At 36.3% G+C, this 26942-nt stretch overlaps 1 protein-coding gene across 4 annotated transcripts in view; it reads left to right on the top strand.

The window, feature by feature from the left end:
* Positions 1–26942, top strand: part of KCNMA1 (potassium calcium-activated channel subfamily M alpha 1) — a 378417-nt gene that overhangs the window by 241775 nt on the left and 109700 nt on the right. For all 4 annotated transcript variants that reach the window (XM_030452777.1, XM_030452778.1, XM_030452776.1 and 1 more), the window contains exons 10-16: positions 7297–7407; positions 8942–9047; positions 10349–10431; positions 12666–12735; positions 13576–13731; positions 20162–20271; positions 25083–25151. In XM_030452777.1, the coding sequence (XP_030308637.1) occupies positions 7297–7407; positions 8942–9047; positions 10349–10431; positions 12666–12735; positions 13576–13731; positions 20162–20271; positions 25083–25151 (705 nt within the window). The remainder of the gene's footprint in view (positions 1–7296; positions 7408–8941; positions 9048–10348; positions 10432–12665; positions 12736–13575; positions 13732–20161; positions 20272–25082; positions 25152–26942) is intronic.

Here is a 26942-nt window from a genome sequence, read left to right as displayed (position 1 = left end):
TTCAGCTCTTAAAATAGCAAATATGAATACTTTTCAACTGTCTTCAAAATAGATAAATATATGAAATCTGTTTTGTAGCATTTATATGTATATTTATACGTTGCCTCCTAAACTAGGTCTGTGGAGTAACATTCTTCTATATGATTATTAAACATCTAGGTGGTCAGTTTAGAATTAAGATGTGATTATGAGTGCTTTGAGGATTGTATTGCATCACTTTAATACCAAGGAGAACCTCACTGAAGAATTCTAACTGTGGAAGCAGCTAGGATGTATGCAGTAAAATTATTTCTGTGAAATCCACTCACTAAAGAAGAGGAACAAGCAACACATCAAGTTTGGCCTCACATTTCATTTTGCCTTTCAGCCAACAAAGTCCTCAAAGGACCCATAAACCAAATAGGAACCATTTTGCACAATAAAGAAGCTTCTCTTTTAGGTGACACAAATATGTAGAGAATTTGTAACAGAAGGAGTTTGTAGTCAGTGTGGACTTATCACTGGTTAAATTTACAAGACACAAGGTAGTCTACAGGGACTTCAAAATATTAAATTTTAAATTTCATTTCTAATCTCTCATTGATAGTATATTCCTGCAATGAGAATTTTAAGGTATTCTAGAAGATAAAGGAGGAATTTTATTACAGTCTTTGAAGTTTCACCTGTTAAATAAACAGCAGTACTCAGTGTTCCAAAGTGCATGCTAATAGATATATGCAACATGTGATCAATAGCTAACATAGACATTTAATAACAAGTAGGGCAATGACTTTGGCACAATTAGTACCCAATGAAAAAATATAAAAGAAGATATTAACCCTGACCTTGAAAGTCTAAAAATTGTGTTTTAGTGGAATCACAGCTCTTTACTGTATAAGCTATTAAACCCTCTTGTTTCTCTTCTGTCATGATCTGCTCTGCTTCCCAGAGATTTCTTCAGATTTCTTAAATTTGCAAGTCATAAATTAGCAAATCATCGAAATATCAACAGGGAAAATCATCTGTTAGAGATTCCTTCCAGAAGGGAACATGGGCTTCAGTAACCAGACTTCACAGAGAAAAATAAAAACTGTAGACAGATAGATACAGTAAACAGAAAGACAAACAGATAATTTAAGTTGACAGATCATCTTGGACTCATTAGACACTTGAATTTGATTAAAAACCAAAAAAAAAACAATTCTTAAGCTTTATCCAAATAGTTTGGCAAAGAGCCATTTGCCACAGTAATGAGAGGCACAGCTCCAAAGAAAGTGACATTAGATTATTGTATTAAATAATTTGATACAATATGTAAGATATTATTTTCCAGTGTAATAAGAGAATGTGACATGGATTGCATTACAATCCCCAGGGGTGTCTCTCTCTCTCTCTCCCATCTGCTGGCCATTCTTCTCATCTCACTGTTCCCAGTGAAGTCTCAGTTAGTGATAAAGAAAATCTGATGAGTGTTAAATAGACTGACAGATAGAACTAACTGTTATGGTTTGGTTTGGGTTTTTTCCATGCTTATTAAACTGTATCCATTCCTGTGAAAGCCAGAAAGGAAATGTGGGAAGTGTGACATATAACAATAATATGACTGAACAAAAATGTGTGTTCCAGGTCTCAAATCATGCTCCTTTTCTACCATAACTGCACTGATTTTATATTTCTAGTTAAAACTTTAAAAATTTCAACTTTTCCTTCTCTCAGCCTAAACTTTTCAAAATCTATTGTGTTTGGCATCAAAAGAGCAGTTGTTGCTATCTAAATTTTGACCAAAGAAAGACTGAATCTGGTTTATAAATTTACTGATCTACCATATTCTACAAAACATGGTAGGCCCTAACTTAAGTGTGGGCATTCCCGAGAGTGAGATGGCAGAAGTGGTGAATTCATCAGCAAGTTTTAGGGAATGACTTTTTGTTTTAACTCAAGCTCTGGTGCAAAAAAAATTAGTCATGACATTTTGGGATAATTTTTATGGTGAGAAATGCATCAGCCCTGGTCATGCATGAAGTTCTCAAAAATCTTTAAGCTTTTTTTAACTCCTGTAACTTGCTTACAAAGGATGTAGTTACTTTTTGACTCACTGAGCATTTAAAAAATGGAGGAGGCAATTTAAATGTGAATAATGGTGAGAGCATAGAAAGCAATTTATTCATGGGGAAGTGGTTTCAATTGATTTCCAAGGTGATAGCAGGGTGTTGTGTGTGTGTTATAACTGCTGCACGAACCAGCACAGGAATGAAGCCCAAGGGCTGGAGTTGTTTGAACAGCTGATTGAGGTCTGGTTGCAACTCCAATGCAATGGAGATGGATGTGGTTTACTCCTGCAGTTTACTGGAAGCTTTCTAGTATGGATGCCTTGTACGTGCCACTTAACAGCTCTTTCTTCTATTAATAATAAGTTATTCACTTAATTCTTATGTTGATATAGCTGTGCTCTGTCTAAACATTGTGATGGTTATTATGGAAACAAAAATATTATAAATATTATTACCTTTAAGGCTGAATGAAAGGATGGAAATTCATCCTTTAAGCTACAGTGGAAACAAATCAGTGTGCTTTCTTCTTATCATTGCAGTTTCAGAGATACCCATCAAGTAAACAATATTAACTTTCAGTTTTAACTTGCTTTATGGACAAATATAACTTGCTTTATAGACAGTCACTGATGGTTGGGCTCAGTGATCTCAGGTGTCTTTTCCAACTGTGACAATGTTGTGATCTCACAGTTCTTCAGATCATAAAAATAAAAGATCAAACTGAGGCTCCCCCTTTGTTGAGGAAAACTGGGTGGGCTTCAGAGGAACCTCTTTACTACAACGACAATAGCAATTGTAGTTTGTAGTTTTACTACAACAAGCCAATAGCAGTTGCTATACAAACAAACAAAAAAAAATGTAGATGGTCAATAGATTAAGACACAACCAGGACACTAAGCAGAAGGAGCATAGAGAAAGTTGAGCATATGTATTTGATATAAATATTATAGCTTTATAGAGATGTCTGGATCAATATTTGCCACGCTTCATTTAGTTACTTGACAAGTGAATATCATACTTTCAGCTGAATGCTGAGGAGAATTTTGTGTTTGTCATCTTTGATTTATTATGACAGACTGCTTAGAATGAGTTTTTTCAAGTTCTTTATACTTTTTCCAGCAACATGGATATAATTTATTTCAAAATAAACAGGCAAAAGAGTTGGCATTGGTATTGTGTCCTCTGAAGGAAGACCTATGCAAAGATCCTTTCTGAAGAATCCTATTCACAGTGGATCTGTTTTAATTTACAGCCCTATTTACGTGGATTAAGTGTATGTTATCAATTACCTCATGTCAGAGCACCAGATGCTTTAGCTTTTGGTTTTCTTTTTTTTTCACCCTCAAACTACTTGTATCTGTGGTAGCTTTGGACCTTTTCTCACCATTTTCTTTATATTAGAAGTATTTTTAGCAAAGATATAATTATGTCAATCCTTGAGTCTTTAGCTAGCACAGAGATTTTCAACTAGAATTGCAGTGGAAATCCACTGTGTAGAGCTGTATTTTTCATACTTGGGAATTTTCATACTTAGTTTGGGAATGTTAAGCACATGTGGGAGAGAAGGGGTTACTCTGCTGGCTAGAATTATTGCTGGATCAGAATATGGCTTCTGATAAGCTTCTGATTCTCTGTAAAAGATTCTTTCTCCAAGCATCCTGATTGTGTCAAATGGTTTCCCAGTGGTATAATAAAGCAATTTCACCTCTGCTACTTGGTATCAGTGGCAACTCTTACTTAACAGAAACCTGAATATTTATCAGTAATATAAATTCCTGAATGTTACTTTTTAAATTTGGGTTTTTTTCAGTTTTATTGTTCTTTTTTTAAAGAGAAGCTTAATGTAGAGGTTAGACCATTCTGTTGACCTAAAGGTATTAATATCATGTTTTCCTACCAAACATCTTTAGTGGAAAGGAAAAAATTTGGTGCATGGAAGAAAATGGATGGTATATGAGAAGGGGAATGGTTATTAGAGAAACAGAGCCAGTTGTAAGGACAGATTGGAACAATAGAAACTCTCAAGTTTTCTTAAATTGTGTAACTAATAAGTCTTTCTAGGCAAGTAAGAAACCTGGTTTTGATTTCTTCTATTTCTAAGCAAAACTATGACTTATGTTAAAAGGAGACTTCTTTTTGTTATTGGGAGTTTTCAACCAAAAATCAGTGCAAGTATCTCATCAGAATTTACTGTTGAAAAATAAGGTTTTGTTACAATAACTTCTCAGGACACTGTCTTGCTCCATATACACACAGAAAAGAGAAAAATAGATATTGTCCAGCCTCAAATCAGATTACTACAATGAAACCATGTTTTAGGTGCTTTCTGACAGTTCCAACAGGATCAGACCCGATGCTCAAATGCAAGAGTATTTGACAGGCAAGTGCTTCATTTTCACTGGGGCAGATTGCTCTGAAACCCCCACTGAATCAGAATCCCAACAGAATGGAATTACTGTACAAATGCCTCTGCTTCCAGTGGGAGGGTTTTGAAGCAGATAACCTCTGGAGGCTTTTCCCAACCTGAATTAGCATGAGATCTCAGGATCCGATGAAAATTTCTCATGCAACAGAGTAGTTTGGGTTGCACACTCTGTCTGGCTTAGAGTTTTTCTCTTTAGTTTACCCATCATTTGAAAATGTGGACTCAATGACATAAAAAACCCCACATGAAGTGAGATCTCATAGGATGGAAGGAAATTTTCTTCCCAGGAATGCAATGTAGCACAGGAGCAAGCAGGAGGAGACCCTGCTAAAGCTAACAGCAAAGGATCTATACAAAGCTCTTGTAGCATACAAGACAAAATTATTTCTTTATAAATATTCTTTATAAATGGAAAGTTTAATTTCTTAATTAGTGATAGATGGAAACATTTGAAGACAATAATAAAAGTAGTTTAGTTGTCTTAGAAAAAATATCCAGACAGTATGAGGAATACAAATGAATACTTGAGCTGCTATTTATCATTTCCTTTGCAGTTTTTGATGCTAGATGGGTTTACACTCAAGAAAAGTGCTGAATGCCACTAGACAGCTAGAACTTCCCAATATGTTAGTGTAATGTAGTGTAGCAGACACAGTCTGTTCAGAATTTAAAGTAAGCTACTCAAGTTTTAAACATCATTTCAGAACATGAACTTTCTTAAGGTTCTCCAAGATTGATGTATTGATTGATATATTGGATGGAACTGCTCTGTTTGATGGGGAGTGAATCCTTGGATTTGTATTTTACCCTTGTGTTAAAGGTGGTTGTCCTGACCTAAGTGTGTGTGCAATAAATGTGCTGGCAGCTCAGGGAAAGGAAGGATGCTTCCCAAGATGGAAATACAGGCATGGTTTTATCCAGAGGCTGCTCTAAATCCTACCACAGATGCCAGAGAAAACCTCTTTAAGGTCCCCTTCAACCAAAAAAAGGATGAACTAATATAATCTGTCTTGTTTTCTGATCCTGTGCTTATAAAACCTTATAAAAGGTTTCAAAATCCTTATAAAACAAGGTTTGTTGTGAAAGGTTAAAAATCCTTAGAAAACAAGAAACCTTTAATGCAGAGATTTTTGTGGTTTCAGGTGTTTACAGTCCAAGAACTGTACCAAAAACTGTGGTTAATATTAAACACAACCTCCCTGAAGCTGAAGCAGATGCTCTGGGTAGCTGTTTTAGCTATTTTAGCAATACAGGTGCCTGGTTCTTAGTCCTGTGTGAAATACAAAACGACAGAATCAGTCTCCTATAAACACAGATTCCTTGCCTGTTAAAATAATGAAATCATTGAAGTTTATCTAAAATTACATCAAGCTCCTGGTGATGTCACTACGAACTCATGCAAAATGAGTGTTTTATTTTATCATCTTTATTTAGAAAGCTTTAACTCCTGGCTACACTATTTACAAAACTGGTAGCAGCAGATCAATATAATGACAAAACTGTCTTTTCCTGTTTTGTGACCACATGAACCACTGCAAATTTAGCAGTATATGATACTATTCAGTGCATGATACATATTACTGATTTATTCTTTGTTCACCATAATTTTCCTTTCTCCAGTGAGTTTTATTCACTTTCACACACATTTCAGCAAGCATCAAATTATAAAGCAAGAACAAACTCCTATTATAGCCCATTACCCAAGTGATCATTGCTGCCACCTATTATTTGTTGTTCCTACCCAATGAGGTTTTAACATCATTGGGTTTTCCCCAGAACAATTATGAAGTAGGGGAGATTTGGTTGCTCTGCTTCTTGGCCTTGGAATTGCTTTGCTGCACATTTGGCAAGGCAAATGCTAAATAAGTGTGCAATTTAGTGTTTGTAGCATTTGTGCTTAGTCTGTGTGATTGTAATGGAGTTTATTTGCTGTTAGTTGAGAAACTGGATCTATACCACCCCGTCCCTCTTCCCAACTTCTGTTGGAAGTGTTAGCAATAGATACATCACAATCCCCATCTCTCTTCAACCCAGGACAGTAATGAAAGCTGGGGTTGAGTTTATTCCATGAAGCAGCTTCTAACAAACACAGTGTGGGATTTCCTTGTCACAATGGACTTTGCTTTACAATAATAAAAAGAGCAAAGATCCCTTAAGTATAGGAAAAGTTCCATTTTCTAGGCCTTTTCTTCAGCCACTCCCAATTTAAGATGTATAAATCAAGAATGTGTATGTCTGTAGAGTTCCCATCTTACCTTCTCAGATAAATTTATTAATTAAAATATGGAGTAATAGAAACCTTTATGACATCACAATCTGTGCAAACTTTGATTTTCTAAGCAACCTATTGCAATGAACAGTGATTTCTGACTGTGAAGTTGTCTCCTTGTAGGAATTATGGTAGGAAACAGGTTTCTTTTTTCATCACTTATGGTATATACTTGGCAAACTTTGCACTGCCTTCATTGGCTTAAGTGTCTGCATTCAAGCACGGAAAAATACTGAATCCTTTTAGGGAGGTTTGCTGTCTCTTTGTGTCATAAACAAAAAATTTAAACAATAAATGTATATAAATGATGCAAGTTATTGTTAAATGTGTAATGCAACTTGGCCAAATGGTTTGTTGCTAGAAGTCTTTGCAAGTGAGTGTGTATCTATGTGTCATTACAAAGCACCTTTTGAAACTGCTATTTTCTGACTTCATAGAATAGGATCTAGAGAAGTATCAAGTAGATCCTTTTTTGCCAATAAATTATCATTTCCTTTCTCAGCTTTCTTGCCTTTTTTTTTTTTTTTTTTTTTACCTTCTTTGCAAGATTAACTCTGATTTTTCTGTAACAGGCACATAGTTGTCTGTGGTCACATAACACTTGAAAGTGTGTCCAACTTCCTGAAGGACTTCCTGCACAAGGATAGGGATGATGTCAACGTAGAAATCGTCTTTCTGCATAAGTGAGTAGCCTTTCAAGATAAACCCTGTCACCTGCTACTAAAACCTAGTAAAGATGTATCTTTCAAGCTCCAGATAACCCTAAAATTAATGCTTACAATTACTTTTGTTAATGGTATGCTTTGAAAGAAAAGAGTAAGTCTACCTTTTTTCAAAAAACCCATTTCTAAAGAATTTCAAGTACAGAGATTTGAGTTGACATCAGTTGTACAGAGCTAAGCAGACCTTGAAGTGGAAATGGGACTATGAAAAAATAATATTGAAATGCTAATAAATAAATGGGAGACTTTTCTTTAGTGGCAAATATTTCTAGTGAAACCACAAAAATTGGTAAAACCAGTGCAATTAGTGAATGATGCCATGCCATGTGTGCTGTCTGGAAACATTGTCACCTTTGATCTGACTAGGACAAAATGCTTATTTCATGTTGCAGATTATTTATATAAGGAAAATACAGGTGCTGATATGGGTTTACTATAAATGAGATACATTAATTTAGAGAGAGAGAGTGAAGATGGATATATTTTGTCCTGGTGATAATTAGTGCTGCTCTTTTCCCCATATAATACATATCTATATCCACACTTTTTTCTCACCTTGCACATTTTTTTATCCATCCCTTTCAAACTGAACTAAAGATGATATTCTCAAGTAACTGTATTTGCTTGCTTGTTTCCTATCTCTAAGTAATAACAAGAACTGCCTGTCAGAGGAAAGCAGATTTCCACAGTAAAAATGCCTGGAGATAGGAATCAGAAAGCTGCAAATGCAGATGAGGGAAGTTAAGCACCTGGCTACCTGTTTGTGCCTGCTTGCTTCTGTTCCTTCAAAAAAAAAAAATTGCATTTCTGTTTTACTATTAAATTTATTTATTAAATTTAGCATCTGCCATGAGAAAGATTTCATGGACTTACTATGGAAGTATTAAATCCCTTCTATTTAATAAGTAGCATCAGAAAAGATATTTACAAGGCTGATACCACATGATATAGTAGATTGTGATCCACTGAATTATTTTTTGGTAGGTGGCAAAATGAAACGAGAGCAAGTCACAGAGTAATAATGTTTATTTTAATTGTAGCTCATACAGGCCATGGCATGCCTGCAGGGTTCATTTTGTGGCTTTTAGTGAGTTTTGCATTGTGCTTTCTGATGGACTCAGCTTTTTGAGAGTGATGGGGACATGAAGAGGATGATTGTCTTACTAGAAATGTCTTTGGATAGAAGTGTTTAAGAATTTTTTTAAATGTTTGCACCAATTCTTCTGGATCCATATCTCTGAGAAGCTGACAAATGATGAATGAAGTTTACCAAAAATGCTGTAGCCAGTGAGGAGCAAGAGCTGTATGGGATTTGTCTTTTAGGTGCTGCACACTCTTGCCACACCACAGGAAAAGCATCAGCAGATGTCTGAATACCTAAAGTAAATAATACCTAAAGTAAATAAACGGGTTGGTTTCTAAAAGAAGGAAATGGGGCAGATTTGTAAACTGATTTCTCATTTGCAATTGTGTTTCCTTCCTCTTCCCCCCACAGTATCTCCCCTAACCTTGAGCTGGAAGCCCTTTTTAAGCGACACTTCACTCAGGTGGAATTTTATCAGGGTTCAGTCCTTAATCCCCATGACCTGGCAAGAGTGAAGGTAACACCTCTGTTGTTCTCTCCTCCTGATGACTGTTTTTAAACTACTCATTCTTCATGTTATCCCAGAAGATTGTTTTTCTATCTCTTCTACTTTGTCTAATAAATTATCTCTTTCCTTATAAAGCTACATCTGTGGATCTTTATAGCTACAGTAACACCTTGACTTAAGATATATTGTCTGCCATTCCATTGAAGTCCTTATGCATTTTTCATTGGGGTTTAGTTCTAGAGTCTATTTTACATTAATTTTTGGTGTATTATCACAGTAATTGCTTCAAATGGTATTGTCTTACCTTCATCACAATGATTAGAAAACAATTTTTCACCTATCAAACCCTTTTTGTATTGTCTAGAATCCTGGAATAAAAATTTAAGATTTTTGGTGGATAAATTAGATAATTTAAGTGTCTAAATTTCTTTGTGGTAAGTTATTTGTACTTTTAAGGCAAAGCATGAAGCTTAGGTGAAAAAAAAAAAAAGATGGCAAGCTGTGAGATACAACATTAACTCTTATATTTCTGTTTCTTTTTTTCCTTTTATATTGGAATGTAAAGTGGCCAAGAACCCAAGAGTATTTGAGTGACATATGAACACTTTCTGGAGTGTTAATAATTTCTATTGTCCATTTTGGATTCAGAAATTGCTGAACTTTTATTTTTTATTTTTTTTAGCTCAACTCACACTGTTTCAGTTCCTCAGAACAAGAATGTTCAAATTATGACCATCAAACTGTGTTGGTATTTTGTCTTCTGCACACCACCCTCTGTGTCAGTATTTGGTTGCATACACTGAAAAATACTTTTGTCATCTGCTTTGAGTTAAACAGAGCTGCAGTTTGTGTGAACACAGAGGTCCTGTGAACAGATCAGTTCCCCAGATTCTGAACCATCAGTTCACTGCCTCTTCCTGTCTCTTTTAAGGAAGATGTTTAAATTCCCCAACAAAAGTGCAGGACTTGTGGGGACACTCTACTGATACACCAGGAACTGTGGATTTAGGGGTTGAAATTCCAATATCTGCTTACAAAAATATGCCTGTAAACTCCTCATGCTTCAGCTGATAGGAAATAAGAGTCAATAATTAAACTCTTGACCAGGTCTAAGCATCATAAGCAAGTTTCAGGAAATTGCTGTCTGTATATCAGAGCTGTCTTCATCTCTCACATGGGCCACTTCTAATCAGCAGTATTGAGACATTCATGCTCATGCTGGCAGTGCAGGATTCCTTAAAACTTGAAGAAAAAAGAAGAGCTGGAAAGAGAGGTTGCTATTTATGTTTGCTGTTTCTTTGGTGTCTCAGATAGAGTCAGCAGATGCGTGCCTAATCCTTGCCAATAAATACTGCGCTGACCCTGATGCTGAAGATGCCTCCAATATTATGAGGTAAGCTCAGTTTTTAGTAGTTTTTTTTTGTTCTTACCTCTGATTAGCTAATTTCTGGTGGCCAGGTCACCACCCACAACTTTATTGGTAATCACTTGCACTAAAGGACTTTGCAGAGTTATTTTCTGGGCATGAATTGAGAAATTCAAGAGGTGAGGAATCCTGACATTCCATGAAATTTAGTTTAGTTCCTTTAGAAAGAGTGTGTCAGAAGAGACACTGGGAGCAGAAGCTTTGGCACTCTTAACCATTTTATAGGAATTAATAGTAAATTGACCTATTTTAAGTGTTTGTAGTGTGACATGGTCCCAATGAGAGGAAAGGGAATGCAGTTAATGTTATTGCAACTCTATTTTCTGAGTGCAAAATTGCATGGGATGGTGTTAATGACAGAAGAGAAGGACCCTTAAACTCTTCATACCTCATTGCTCCTTGGTTTGTCTCCTTCTACAAGGAGTTATGCTGCTAAAGGAAAGCAAGGTATACACCTGGTGAAGGTAAAGATACAGTCAGCTCCATCCTCTTTTTTCACACACCCAGACCAAACGTTGCTTTTTTGATTGAAAAGGCACTGAACACCTTTGGAACCACAAGATCTTGTCCTGCTTGCTTCCTCCCTTCCTTTGAAGGGAGAAGATGAAAGAGCAGACAACAGCTAAAGTTAGAAAAAATTTAAGCCATTCAGGGTTTTTATTGCCTATTTTTCATACAACCCCACTTTTGATGAGGCCAGTTTCTCCTTTTTAAAAATTAAAATGTTAATGCTGTGTTGAAAATCCTCTAAGATAGATGTGGCCAGTGTTCTGAACCAATTTTACTGCCCAATCAGATGTTTGGATGCTGGGAATTGAAGGAAGGGAAGAAATAATAATAAACAAAAGATTGCTCCTTTGGAAGAAATTTACTGGATCCACAAGAGATGAGTGTGGAAGCTGCAGAGCTTAAAAATGCCTAATTTAATTTCCAAGCTTACTTTTGAATTTCAATGAAAGAATCTGTATTTTGACATTAATTGCATAAATACATTAGTGCATTCTTAATAGGTGCAATACACTTCATGTAATAACCTGCAAAAAAGTGGAATTCTCCTGCGTTTTCTCACATTTAAATGAATATAGTTGGGCAGAATTGAATGTTTAATTAAATAATTCAGTAAGAAATGGAAAATCAGAAGACTTTTTTTTCCTTACGAACGATAACATAAATTAAAACCATGCCTACAACTTTTTTAGGTTTCATGCTCTAGCTTTGATAAGGCAGACAAGCAGCTTGCAAGGTACTCCTAGAAAATACCAATGTAAAGAGTTATGGCATTCAGAGTCTTAGGAGACTGGTGATTCCATAATAATTCAGATTATTTTTGTGTCTTGGTTGTTTATCTTCTTTTTCTTTCTCTACTTTATACATACAGGACTGATGTCTTGGCCTTTTTCTCTTAAATTTTGCTCAGTACTTTTAAAATTTTTTAATTGTATGTTCCTCTCTTACATGTTAAGAATCCACTCAGATGTTTTTCTTTCAGTCCATTTCTAATCCGTGCAAAAATGAATGTATTTTAGACTCACCAAATTATTGAGAATGCAGCCAAGCTGCAGATTATGGAAGTATTCCCATATTTTATAAATTCAGAGTTCAGAATCTAGCTTCAATATTTAGCTTTGGGATACTCCATAAAAATTAAGATGATTTACACGTGGATTTATGTCAAACAAAATCATTATTCAAGATGTTTAAATATAGTCTAGCAACTATAAATAAATATTATATGAGCAACTATAAAAAAATAATACCTGGTGGGTCAGAAAGAAAGGGATTTTTTTTCAGACATTTCTCATTGATCAATTATATCTTGGTTCAAAGACAAGAAGATAATCACTGAAGACAAAATAACAGTTGTGATTGTATTAACAGGCTGAATACAGGAGCTGAACAGAGCTGCTGAAACAAGGTTTTTTCCTGCAAATTCCTTAAAGAGTAAATCATTCAGCTGAATAATTCCTGAAGCTGGGTGTTCTGTAGTGTTAGCTGATGCCTGTTAACTGAACTTGACAAGTTGTAAATATTGAATAGGTCTGACTTGATGCTTTACATAAAGTATTTACATGATGTGCTTTCTAGGCAGATGAATAAGACAGTTTTAATTGTGGGATTTAGCAGCACTGTGAAGGTGTCAGGGTATATTATCCAAATATCCCAACTGCTAACATTTATTTTGTTGTTTTCCTTATTTTTAGAGTTATTTCAATAAAGAATTATCATCCGAAGATAAGAATTATCACTCAGATGTTGCAGTATCACAATAAGGTAACATGGCAGCCAGAAGTGTCTGTCCCCAGAGTTTTTTGGCTACATTGCATTTATTCATACAGAATTTTTCTATCTCCACTACAACTGAGCATTTTTCTTTCCAAACAAACCCAGCCTAACAAGCCTTGTCATGTAACCCTGTTACAAGTTAATTCAATTTTATTTGTATATGCTTATCAAGATACTCTGACATTTATTAATTGCCTAGGGTGTAGTTCTCAGAGCTACAGTGTCCATAGCTGGTATTGATTCCAGATGAGCTTTTTACCACTCAGCTTCTGTTTTATTATGCTAGAGCTACCCAGGATGAATTGGTGGCCTCTAGGCAAGTCATCTGAAGCCAGTTCTGTTTGTACTCTTACAATTGTTGTCTTTTTGGATATTTACAGTGATTTTGTGTTTCTTGAATGACAATGTAGACCTGAATTTGCCAGCTGGCACTGTATATTAATCTATGTGCTTTATCAGGAAAAGAGTAGCTAAAGTTTTCTAAAAGGAATACACAGAAGGAATGGAAAATTTTACAACATTCTGGGGTTCATGCAGATGTGAGGATGAGCCTGGTGAAGTGTCACAGCCAGAATAAGGCTTGAGAAATGTAAGGTTTTGCCCATAACAGGTGAGATTGAAACATCTCTTAGCATAGACTTAAACTCCAAAATATGTGGAGTGGTTCTGACTACTCAGAAAAAAACAGGCCAAAGAAGAAGAATTTTGTAAAAAGGCAAAAAAAATAAATAATTCACTGCTATCTCTTTCAATACTGTACTTTATTTGAGGAAGTATTCCTGGTTCTTCACCAGTAGGGTTTTGCTGGATTGTTTGCTTGTTTTCCAGGCACATCTGCTAAATATCCCAAGCTGGAACTGGAAAGAAGGAGATGATGCAATCTGTCTTGCAGAGCTCAAGCTGGGTTTCATAGCCCAGAGCTGCCTGGCACCCGGCCTTTCAACAATGTTAGCCAACCTCTTCTCTATGAGGTCATTCATAAAGGTAATGTCTTCTCCCATTAGAATGTATTAATCCACAATTGAGTTTGTCAGAGAGCTGAGCAGAAAACACAGCTCAAATATGAAACAGATAGGAACACATTAATAGATTTTGTAAGGAGAAAAACCAAAAAAAACCAGCACATACATGCAGAAAAAAGTTCTCTGCTGCAAACTGGGCAATGGGCCTGGTTCTGTCAAGTTATATTTTTATTTTAGTTCAGCAAGTGTTTGGCTTTTCCATGGTTATTCAAAGCATTATTCATTTTGAGGGAGAGATTTCTGGTGTTTTGATTTAGACAAAACACATTTATCTATGAGAAAAACCCCTGCTGCTAAAACAAAAATATTATTTATGGATGTCCCATATAACAATAAAATGTCCAGAAAAAAAGGGATTGATCATTTTGGATTTTAGCATCAAGTGGCTAGTGAACCTCTGACTGTGAGAGTAAATAAGGAACATGTGTTGGAACTGAAGCCTGAAATTCCTACATTATCATTCATATATTTGTTTCTTCTCAGTCAAAGAGCTCTTTTGGACTTGCATGGCAAAAGTTTAACCCAGTTATTCCTAGACTTGTATGGCAGCTGTACTAGCTCAGTGGCTATGATTGCAGTCATCAGTGCTTTCTTCCTCATATATTTCTGGGATACTGACTCCAAACATAAAGGATGTTCAGTTTTCAATCCCATTATTAGGAATTATTAATGGGATGGGCAACACTGGAGTACAAGGTAGGCTATGGGCTGCTTCAAGTTCATTTTGCAAATAAGAAAAATGAAAAAATGTCCTCAGAAAGCCAGAGCTGTTCTCATGGAGCTGCACATATCACAGCAGGGGAGCGAGTTGTTATTTAATTTTTCCTGAAATTCTAAAGATATCCTTTAAAGACTTCCAAAAAATTGTAGAGAGCACACTCCTGTATGAAAGAAATATTCCAGGCTTTCATAAATAGTCAAATTCCAGTTTTCAGTATGGAAACAAGCCTGGGCTCTGTGCATTACTGTCTGCAGTGTTGATGTTGGTGTCATTATTAAATGTTCTGGAATAAAACCCAACAACTTACTCTTGCCATCAGAAATGGGTCTGAAACTTGCCCAGCTTCTGACTTTCTAAAATCAGAGATTCAAATACATGGGTATCTTCAGAAGCCCCAGTCTAAATGCTGGGGTTTTTTTAATATTGGATTTAAACTTGCAGTGAGAAAACTGGTAAAGTTTACAAAATGGTAAAGTGTACAAAGATCTGACCGTGGGGGATGAGAGAGAGATAAATTTATGGCCTGAATTTATAGATAAAACAGCTAGACAAGTCAAAACCTGCAATTGTAAAGGTATCATCTTTCCCAAAGTATGTCTAACCACTTATACCATTATCCTGACCATCTTCAATCCTCAATTTTCTCCTTTTATAAGCTATTTTATAATACTTGTAGTACAGTGGCAGATTGATGAACAATTTTAAAGTGGAGGCTCAGTTTTGTAGAACACAACTCAAATTTCATCTGGGTATTTCTATTGACACAGAATGAGCATAAAAATAACAGTTAATTTGATTTGGAGGAAGCTGTCTGGGTCAGTTCTGCTCCTCTATCTCAGACTGCATAGAGTTACAAACAATAGGATACAGACACAGTTTAACTTGCATTACTTCAGATGTCATCTTCAGACTGTACAGGGAGAAAAAATATTGCCAAATCATAAATCATTCAGGTTGGAAAAGACCTGGAAGATCATCCAGGCCAACTTAATTCTACTAACCTAGCTCTGCCTGCTAAACCCTTAATAGTACATTGGGAGAATGCGAGACTGTTAGTACTGGTTAAAAAGATGTCAGCTGCTTTACTTAGAATGAATCATCCAGGCAAGTAAAACACATTTCTTCCTTTCTAAAGATCTCTGAGTATTTTAAAATCTAAAGCAAAATAAACATACAAGAACTGAGACATATTTTTTCATGAGACTCCAACTCAATTGGTGACAGCAAAAGGTTGGTTTGTTCAGATGTTCTTTATCCAAGCTGTCTCACTCTTTAAACTGAATTTGAAAGAGAAAAGTGTTATTTTAGTGGTGGCTGTGAATGAAGAATGTATTGCAGGAGAGCAGCTACACTGACTGGAATTGTTCAAGAGGACTCTATTGAAAACAAAGATGTCCATTCCCTGGAGGAACTTCCACTCCATTTAGAGCCCTGAGTTTTAATACTGTCAGACCTTTAAAAATCCCTCAGTCAAACATTATTAGTGGAGTCTCCCACAAGTTCAGATACTGCCAGGAAAATGAACTGAAACTTCTGTGTTTTTTAAAGAAAGCTTGAAATGTGTGTTTGTTCCTTCTCCTGCATAAAGTGATTAGGTAGTGATTTAATGTGCCATAAATGTTCTGTCAGTCAAACACAAACTAACCTGATTGATGGTGACTCTGCACACATTTAACTCATTATGTGTTACTTTACAGCAGAATGATTTGTGTAAACAGTCTGCTTGGTATTAGAGGTAAACAAACTAGGAAACCTCAAAATGCTCTAATTTTTTCCTAATATTTTCCTTTTGGCTCTGGCAATGAAATCTCATATGGAATCCCTTATGTTCTCTTTGGTACCAAATTGAACAAAAAGAAAATCAGCTTAAGGGAGCAAGATAGATTGCACAACAAATTATATGTAAAGCCAAAAAAAAAAACCCCAAACCCCACAATCCAACTCCACACCTGTAAACTGTGTTTCAATAGTACATTCTTTATTACTTGCATAGTCTCAGAATAAAGATGGAAATACTGTATTGCAGTTCCTGTACTGTTTGGATTAGCAAATGCAGACCCTCAGTCTAGCCATATGAAAAACATTGTAAGTACATAGAATAAAAGGCAGAGGTGGTCAGGTTTTCTCCCTTTCTCTGTACAGCCATGCAAGCCCAATAGAGGTTGGGACTGCTGTGTAAATTGATAAAATGTGGAATGTGGTTCTTGAAGGTGACACAAGGCTGCAGAGGGATTAGTTTTGTCTTATCATTGCTGTTCAGCCAGCACACCTCACTGCAGATCTGAAAAGTTATCTAGAGCAATCTCAGTTCTCCTCTAGGCTATTTTGAGAGCAGGAATGTTCTATGGGCTCTTTTGGCAGCTGTTGCTCACCCCCACACATATGCAATGCCCACTTCTCCCACTTCATTCCTTTCTCGTCCAGGCTGAAAGAGAAGCATAAATAATGTCCCACAGATTGCATCAGCAAGGGGCTTACCTACAGGGATGGAAGACATCAACTGGTTTGCTATTTATTTTAGGCCACCTAGGCAGGCCTGGACTGGTCTAAAATATGGAGAACTTTGGAAGGGGAGTGGGGAGGGAACACAAGTTCTCAATTTACTGTGAAGTTCCTCAGGAGACTGGATAATAAACGGGCTACCTCATCCCTCTCATAGGATTTAGGTCCAATGGTAATGTCTGCAAAGACATTTATTCCCTGAAAGCTTTGCCTGCATAGAATAGATTTAATCACTGAATCTGGGAACTGAAAAGTGGTGTAGTTGGAAACTGTTGGCTATTTAAAAACAGTTTCAGTCCTTGTGATAAGAGTGTCTTGGACTGCATCTGTCTTGGAGTGAGTTTTTCAGTCAGTGATTTGAATAGCTAAAAGCAATCTATCTTTTGCATTATGATTGGACAGAAATAGTGCATTTGATAGTATTAAAAGTAGGATTTGAGTTCAAGTCCATCAAGGCCAGCAGCTAAAGAATTAGATGTCATGATTTTGGAAGAATACTCTGTTTTGATCTACTACAAGACTCTACAATAGTGTGAACAATACATCTCTCATTTCAAATTTGGCCTAATCTTAATTAGCATATTTGATGTTTTATAAAACATACTCTTTTCATGCCAGTTTTAAAAAACATTGGTGCATACAGGAAGAACTGTGGGAATAGTTGTCTGAGGCTGTTAAAATGTTTATACTTCTAAGGGTACTTGTTAGCTTTGATTTAAGCAGACAACGGGGCTGAGTAAAGAGGTAGTTGATAATTTATAATACTTAAGGAAATTAAATTGTAAGGCTTCAAATCTAAGAAGCTTCACTCTTGACTAGGAATGTATGAACTGCTTTCAGCCAAGTACTTACCTGTCAGATTTTTATGCCCATATCTAAAGGCATAATAAATCCAGACATTGACTGTAGCAGCAGATGTGAAGTATTATCAAAAAGACTTAAATTAGTCAAGAAAACAGGGAGCCCTGAAGTATTTTTTCTCCCTATAAGTATTTTGAAATTAGTACTTTACTGACATGGATTTTGGGAGAATCTGATTATATTTATCTCTAGACCTTGACTCTATTAAAACTCAGAGTAACTGCAAGACTCAAGGAATTAGGACAACAGTGTTGAACACTGGAGAATCTTAATAATTATTTCATTTCTAGCATACCAGTAGGTACTGTCTTCCAAAAAATACCAGGCAAATGACCATCTCTCTCTGAAATCACAAAAAAATCATGGTTCAGGTGGAAATAAAATTAAAAGCTCATCCTTAGTCATTATTATCATTATCTTATAATATCATTATCATTATCTTATAATAACTTTTTAGAGCTTCACAAATATCAGCAATTCTTTACATTGATTAATAAACATTTCATGCTGTCCTGACAGAACATACATTAAATGTTCCAATCACTTAATGAAGGTTAATTAGCTCTGAAGCTTGATCACTTCTTTATGAATGATCATGGTTTTTTCTAGTTCATTCTTTCTAGGCCAGGCTGAAAGAGAGGGAACACTTAACTATAGATCTGATCTGCAGTTCCTTCCTCCAAAGCAAAACCATCTGCCTAAGGAAAAGAACACAAGGGAAGAAAATAAAGAAGAAACATGTAATTTATTTGGATATTTTTTTCCAGCCCCAGGTGGTGTCAATCTGAGAAAAATGCACAAAATAGGCCATAAGTCACAAACATGTCCTTCCTATCATTACTCTTTTTTCTTTTTATTGTGCCTGCACTTTGTTTTCTATACATAATGAGCTGTTGATGGACAATGTTTGCAGGCTTCACATAAATAAAAGGGTCATAAAAAAAAAGTGATATGACTTCTCTGTGTGTGGTGGAGAAGAACACAATACAAACCCATTTTAGAGCCCCACATGGTCTCTGAATGGCAAAACAATTTCTATGGAAGAAATTTCTCTTGATTGCTTGCAGCCTACTTGTCAGGGAGGGTATGATTTGGAACATCTCCATATTGCAGTTTATTCTTGCAGCTATTTACTTCTCCAGAACTTAAGCAACTGCTTACTGGCAGCCTATCATCAGGAGGAGAAAATTGAAAAGAAATCAACTAATTTTGTCTTTCACTGATGTCTTAAAAAGTTTCCATTCATTCTGCTCTTTGGAACTTTGTTTTGAAGAAGTGGCTGTTGACTTGTTTAAGATGCTGGAAAGAGCTAGTAATAAGCCTGTAGGATATACATTTGAACTTACATAAAATACTATAATAGTCCTATGAAAATAGATGTGGAATTCAGGTTATTTTTTTTAATATTGGAAAATTGTTTGTCCAAAAGAGATTTGTGTCACACGTATTTCCAGTGACATATGTATTATCTATAAAATATATATAACAGTATATATAACAGTATATAGTAATATTATATATAATATATAATAGTAATAGTAATATATAGTAATAGTAATAGTAATATATAACAGTAATAGTAATATTAATTAATCTAATGACTAATTTAATAGCTTATTATTATAACATATCAATAATATATTTGAAAACATATATTTATTTTTTCAAACATAAATCATTATTAAAACACACTGTTGTTTCTTTCTGCTTTGTGTTGTTCAGACAATGAACCCAACCATGTCAGAACTAGTAGAGAAGGGTTGAGTGGTTTAAAGGAGCTGTGGGATCAGGCTTTTACAGGGGAGATATGCTTTCAAGTTCTAAGATTTTGAAAAACTCAGCATTATTGTGATCATAAATCATGGTAGGAAGTGCTTCTTTAAGTAAAACATTTAGCAGAGCTGTAGCTGTTACATACACTGCTAGGACAGTGCCCACCTGTCAAGTCCTTCTGCAGCCTTAGAAGCTCAGCTGTAATTCCTTTTTTGAAGCCTTTTAATGTGGCCATTGCTTCATTTCCTAGTAATGGATAAGATAATCCTAGTTTTGCTCACTGAGTTAGGAGGTATGACACCTGCACTGTATGTGTTTGGCAAGAATTGAGTCTGTTATTTTGATATAGGATGCTTGATTTACTGACTACGTGGGCTCTTCGTTTACACAAAATCCTGTAAAAATAAGCAATATTAATTGTCATAACAGCCTTTTGGTTTATTTGTCAAGAGATGGGTCATGTTTAAGCAATTGTGTATGTTTCAGAAGATATTGGTTTTACTCAGAACTCTGCATCTGTGTTTCTTTGATTTAGATTGAGGAGGATACGTGGCAGAAATACTACCTGGAAGGAGTTGCAAATGAAATGTACACAGAATATCTGTCTAGTGCCTTTGTGGGTTTGTCCTTCCCTGCAGTTTGTGAGTAAGTAGAAATACATATTAATGTACTTAGGTATTTGCCTTCTCTCAAGTGAAATCTAAGGTTTCTGCATGAGATTTTTTTACAGTCCTGATGTTGCTACATCAGATAGGTTCCAATAAAATAAACATTAAAGCAATCACTGCATGGAAGTATTCCAAGCATTGTAATTCCTGTTTTCAGAAGAGATTTGGAATTAAGTGATTGTAAATGAAAGCAGGGATGTTTTCAGCTTGTAACAAATTAATCAGCACTCCATTTAAATTTAACCATCTACTCCTAAGTTCTGTCTTATTGTTTCTTCTAATGATTTCTGTTCTTTGAATAGTGGGTGTCAGTGTCTTGGTTTATGGCCCACCACAAGGAAACTATTCATTAATGGGACAGATGTAATCATATAAGTAGTGTGGCATCCAGAGCTCTGTGTAACTGGTTGCAAACCACTTTGAACAAGTGAAAATATGTCAGAAAAAACATCTCTATTGTGTAATCAGAAAGGAGTATTTGAAGCATGTAACCTATAACCGTAGCATAAGCCATTTACAACTTTATTTCTAGAGACTGTAAGTTCTTATATTTGTTTTAGAATGATTCTGTGAGTGAGAATGTGCACAAATCAATTTTTTATGATAAATAATGTGGTCACAAACATAGTCATGGTAGTTTTAGCAGCCATCTTTCCTCTCCTGTTGGCATTATTCTTCATACAGATGTACCAAAAGGTCACAACAAAGACTGTGGACAACTTTTTGCTAGGCACTGTGCAAATGCTTACAAAGAAACAGTCCCTACTCTGAAGTTTGATGTCTTAATTAGATAACATTAAAAAAATCTGCAGGCTCAATTCTGGAGGAGGAAACAGAGCAAGAAGATGCCATCTCTCCTGTAAAGGAGAATGATTTTTCTGTAACTTCTCTTCTCCCACTTTTTTTTTCTGGTTGTATACCATAAATTATTGCACTAGAATGAGGGAGAAACAACTATTAGACATATTTTACCCATATAAAAATGTGTTTTTCTAACTACAAGCTAACTATAATCACAAAAACTACATCTCCATGCCAAATGATTGTCAAACATGATTGGATTTCTGCTTGATTTCTCAGAAACATGTGACTGAGACTGTATGTGGCACAAAACTGACATTCACTTGACTGGGCTGCTAGAGCTGAGATAAAGTAATTCATAAAGAAATTGCATTTCTTGTAGTTTAGAATCATGTCTAAACTTTGCAGCTCTCCTCAAGCATTTAGTTATCTGGATGATTAGGTATCTGTCTTTCCTTGTTTAAATTAAACCTTTATCTCAGACTTTCCAACAGTTTAATAACTGTGCTAAATTCAAGTTAATCAAAGCATTACTGAAAATTAAAATGCAGTGTTACATATTAATGAGTAGGTATTTTTGTTACCTTAAGAATTGGCTGTTCAATTTCCAGAGGAACTGAAGGACAGCAAAATGCCTTTTGCACTGATTTGTGAAGGGGAAATAAAATCAGTGGGCAAGCTTAGTGTTCTCAATGGCCCACAAAATATACAGTACTTTGAGAATACTTTTAGTAATTTAGCTTTAAAAATTCATGCAGTCAGTGATATTTTAAAGCCCTAGAATTAAATGAGGTCTGCTGCTTCCTCAGGTTATTGGTCTTGCAGGTCTAGGGATGTGATTCTTTCCTAAACAGGCTGCTATACAGTTTGGAATACAAACATAAAGAGGATGCAGGAACTTCTCTTCCAGTGGGGATGGAACACTCAATATTACTGCAGAATTTCAAGCTTTTGATGTCAACACTAGGGTAAAGAATTATATGAAAAGAGAAGTTCGTATCAGTCTGCAAGTTTTATTTATAAACAATTATATGTGTGTCTACTGTGTGAACATATTCCCACCAATGTGCTTTTGATACATGAATGTATTCCTGTTCTTCTTTGCTCTTGGATATTGTTGGATCTGGTGTGGATGATGCTGACTGAAGAGTAAACCAATCAAACTCTCCCATACTAGTACAAAGTCTTCTTAACAAGTTTTTTTTATCCCAAAAGGATCAGCATTAATAGGTGCCAGAGAGAACAGTGGAATGACAGGGATCTTTTGGCAGGGTAAGAGTACACAAAAGTAACGAAGGACAAATACTTATGAAAATCTTTTCCAAGTGTGGAGTAAGATGTTTTCCACATTTCACGGCACTTCATTGCTTTACAAATCAGGAATCATCTTGTAAACCAATATAATATTTGATGTGGGAATTACAGAGAAAAATCAATGTGGGTTTCTGTATTGACACTTCTTAGGTTCAATGTTTTCATAACAGACTGGCAGGTCAGCAACTAAAAACTGTTAAAATATTCAGCTCAGGTTCTCACTACCATCCAATGGTGATGGTATCCACCTCTGTGAGCAGCATATTTATTGACTCACCTGCTCCTGGTCTTATCAGCAACCACTGACTGGAACTGGTACAAATAATTAATTTGTCTGGAGTGCTTCTGTGTGTATATATAGAGTAATGTATGTCAGTATGAGTGACGTACATCATAACACCATGAGTGACCTAAGTCACTCTACACTTTTACAACATTTATGTAACAACCTATGAACCCATTAGAAAAGAGCCTGATCTTTGTCAAAATTCATCCATTTACTCCACCTACTCTGGTGTTAAAATATATACTTAGTATTCAATACTCCCTCTGCTTGTCTACTTTTCCTGCTACCAAGGATTCCACATTATCCTGGTGCTGTTCCAGCCCTGAGTCCTGGAGGGCTCTTTCTGCCATGAGAGTGCTGGGGGCCAGGTCCAGTCAGGACCCCTCAGACCTCTGCTCGCTCGGCTCCGCTGAGGGACAGGGAGGAGTTTCTCTCCACCCAAAGGCTGAGAACTGGGACAAGGACAGGGAGGTTTGGATCCCCGGTTAAGGTAATGGGCAAAAAACCAGACAGGTTCAACTTGAGAAGAAAAAAAATCAATTTAATCTACAAGGGGAAAGAGAAAAGAGACAGATCTGAAACCCCCAACCCCGGGCCTGGATCGCTTCCCTGCCGCCTCCCCTCAGGGAACAGGGGACAGGCAGGGGGGGTTCAGGGTCAGTTCCCCACATGGAGTTTCTGCTTCTCCTTCCTCCTCAGGGAAGGACTCCTCAAATTCTTCCCCTCCTCCAGTGCAGGCTCCTTCTCATGGCAGAGAATCCTTCAGGAACCCCTGGGACATGAGTCCCTCCTGTGAGGTGCAGTCCCTCAGGAGCTGCTCCCGCCCAGGCTGCCCACAGAGTTATGGCGGGAACAGTCACCTTCTCTGCCACAGGCTCCTCCATGGCTGCAGATCCACACATGACCCTCTCAGTGATCCCATGCAGGCTGCAGCTTCACCTCTGCCCACCCATGACACTTCAGGGGCTACAAATCCACGTTCACCCCATTGTGGTCCTTCAGGGGCTGCTCCCCTGTGCTCCTCCGTGGGCTGCAGGGACACGGCCGCCATCTCACCACGGGCTGTGGGGACATCTCTGCTCAGGCACCTTTCCCCCTCCTAGCTCAGTGTTTTTTCTCTGGTGCTGGTCTCCCAGCTCCTCCTCTCCTATGCTCTGCAGGTCTCTTTTTAAAATATGTGGTTTTTGTAGATTCCTTTCCCCTTTCTTGACTGTGTTCCTCACAGAGGCACAGCCAGCTCCCCAGATCTGCTCGGCGTGGGGCAGAGGCAGGGCCAGCATTGGAACTGTGGAGTTTAGAATCATAAAGGTTGGAAAACACCCTTGGGATCAACCAACCCAAGGGGATCAATCCTTGGGTACAACCATCATTCCTACTCTACAAAGTTCTCCCCAACACCACATCTAAATGACCTTTAAAACAGCCCCCAGCAGCTTCTCAGAGGAGCCACCCTTGTGGCCCTCCTGCTTCTAAAACACTGCACTGACCCAAGACAGATTTAAAGAGTCCTTTGATTCTTATTTTTTTAAATTATTTTAACTTAAGTTATATGTTTACAATTCAATTGCATAGAATTTAGATCATTTGGGAGTACAGCCCAAGGTCAAATTATCAAGTACTAGGAAACCAAGAATGAGAAGTGTGCTTCCTAAAGGAATGCACTTGGTCAAAATAAAATAAAAAATTAGATCTAGAACTCTTGTCATTCATGGCTCATGAATTTATATTTTGTCCTATTTTTTCAGTACAGACATATAATGGTATTCATACAACATATAGGATACCATAGTGTTAATATGGTTGAAAATGGATATTTTTTGGTTTTTTGTTTGGTTTTTTGTTTTGTTTTTTTTTTAGCTGATAATCAGGCTTCATTAACCTGTATTGTGGGACATGATGAACTAATCAGGATTTCAGAGCTTTAATTTTTAATAAATATCCACTTGTACAGACTTCTATAACTTAAAAAGTGTGCATTGCTGTGTCAGAATTTGCTTCCCATATATTGATTAGAAATTGCTTCCAGTCGTGTTGTCTCTCCATGACAGTAGCTAACAAATAGTGACTTATTAATAGTGTACTCTCATTTTAGCTCAGTACACACATATTTTCTAAGTAATTCACACTATATCTGGCTGAATTTCAGCAAAGAATTGAAAAATTTGCTAAAGACATCCACAACTATAGCCAAATAGACTTTTATGTTGTATTTTTGCTACTACTGCTTAAACAGACTTGGTAACATAGAGTTGGTGCTTATCCTACTGCTCTCAACTTCTCAGTCTATCTTTTAGGAAAAATATGTGTTCATTATCCTGCAGCCACCCCTACAGATGTGATGTAGGTTGTGAAAAAGGACTGACTCTTGGCCTCTTCTCTTCCCACAGACTGGTGTTTGCGAAACTAAAGCTCTTAATGATAGCCATAGAATACAAGTCGGAGAAACGAGAAAGCAGGTAGGTCCAAAGCCTACAGATTTTGAACTTCTGAAATGCACTCTCAAGCATTCTGCCTGCTTCCTTTTCAGAATGAACGCAGCTATTCTTACATTTTTGAAGCATTTCCAAGTACAGTTAGCATGCCATCACGTTACACCGTTTCACATAGCACTGAAAGGCTTTTATTTCTGAGCTGTTCTTCCTTAAAAATAATTAATGTCAATTTTTTGACAGCTTGTCCCTCAGTGCTTGAAACAACATTTGATTTTTGTGCAACAAAGATGTTATGTGCCCTGCAACGTGTAGAGGGGCATATAATAAAAATATGGCAATACTAACTCTAAGATGAATTTAATTTTCCTCTGTCACAAATTATATTCTGTATTACTGTAGGGAATTTGGAATGATGCCTATTAGTTCATCTTATTTTTGGCCACTAATTACCTAAAACTTTTGAGGACAATTGTTTCTTCTCACAGGAGAACCAATTCTGTTGTTTGAACTCATGCCACAATTTCTGAGGGTTTGAAAGTTTATTACAAGTACTTCCCTGCCTTATAGTTGGGTTTGTTTCATTCTTTCCTATATTATAAAGTGATATGCGAAGGGGTGTAATTGCTATGTTATTTTGGATGTTATTTGTGTCCACACTATATTGATTAAGAAGTACTTTTTTAAATACTTTTTTTAAAATATCAGATTTAAAAAAACAAAAAAAGTTTCCAGCTCCCATGGGCTCTTAAAGTACTTTTCCACTGAATGATCTCATTCCACATTAGCTAATGTAAAGCAAATGATTTATTATTCTTTTGTCTCTGAACAGTTTAATCTCTTCCTAAAAAAAAAGAAAATTATGATAGTAACAGCAGTGGAACTCTTTGCCAGATTTTGTGTTTCCAATGTTGGAGAATATTTGGTTTCTGTTGGGTCTCCTAAGAATTATTGCCCAACTTTAGAGTGTAATCACTTCAATCACTTCAGCTGTCATTTACTTGCATCAGTAATACAAGTACTGCAACATTACTTGCTAATATTAGAGTCTTTTTCAGTAGTAGCAGATAAATCATGACTTCCATGTCATTCTTTGCACTAACTTCAGTGGGAGTTGGATTGAGTTCTTAACCCTGAGGTGATGCAGAGGATCCCACCAAATCTAACACAATGTAATACAATAATGTAGTCCTTCTTAAATCCATGCAGGTAACAGTTCACAATTTGGTAGGAAAATTTAAAAAAAGCCTCAAAATTGCAGAGAACAATGCTAACAGCTGCATTTTGTGCATACATATTCACATTTTCTTACAACCCTGATCCCCAGTAGTATCTGCTGACTTTATTAGCCAGTGATAATTTCCTAGTCACTGTTTCATTATTCACAGAGATAGCTCCAAGATGCATCTTCACTGTTCTACTTGTTCCTGTGCTCATCAACCAAAATGTGTCAAGTACATGTTTGTGGTTATCTGAGCTGGAGCCTTTTAGTTAACCAGAAAGGTCATTGAACAAATATTAAAACTTCTTTAGGTATATTCATGTTTCCTTGCATCTTATTAAATGAAAAGAGGGGGAATTAAGATAAATATTCTGACAGCATAGTTTACAAGTGCAAGTGATCTCTGAGTAACATTAATTTGTCATTTGCCAATTCTGTTTGTTGATGTTGACTTTAAAATATTTTACCATATTGACTTGCTTAAGTTCTTCATTGTAAATTCTTCATAAAAGTAAAGGGGGAACTGATTAGGGTACCTTTTTAGCTTTCACTCTTTATGAAAGGACTAAGACTAGATATGTGCTTCCTTAATTTTT

The sequence above is a fragment of the Calypte anna genome, chromosome 6 (assembly GCF_003957555.1).
Source record: "Calypte anna isolate BGI_N300 chromosome 6, bCalAnn1_v1.p, whole genome shotgun sequence".
Taxonomy (NCBI): domain Eukaryota; kingdom Metazoa; phylum Chordata; class Aves; order Apodiformes; family Trochilidae; genus Calypte; species Calypte anna.
Note: the sequence above shows the minus strand (reverse complement) of the source record. Positions and strands in the feature narration are given on the sequence as shown.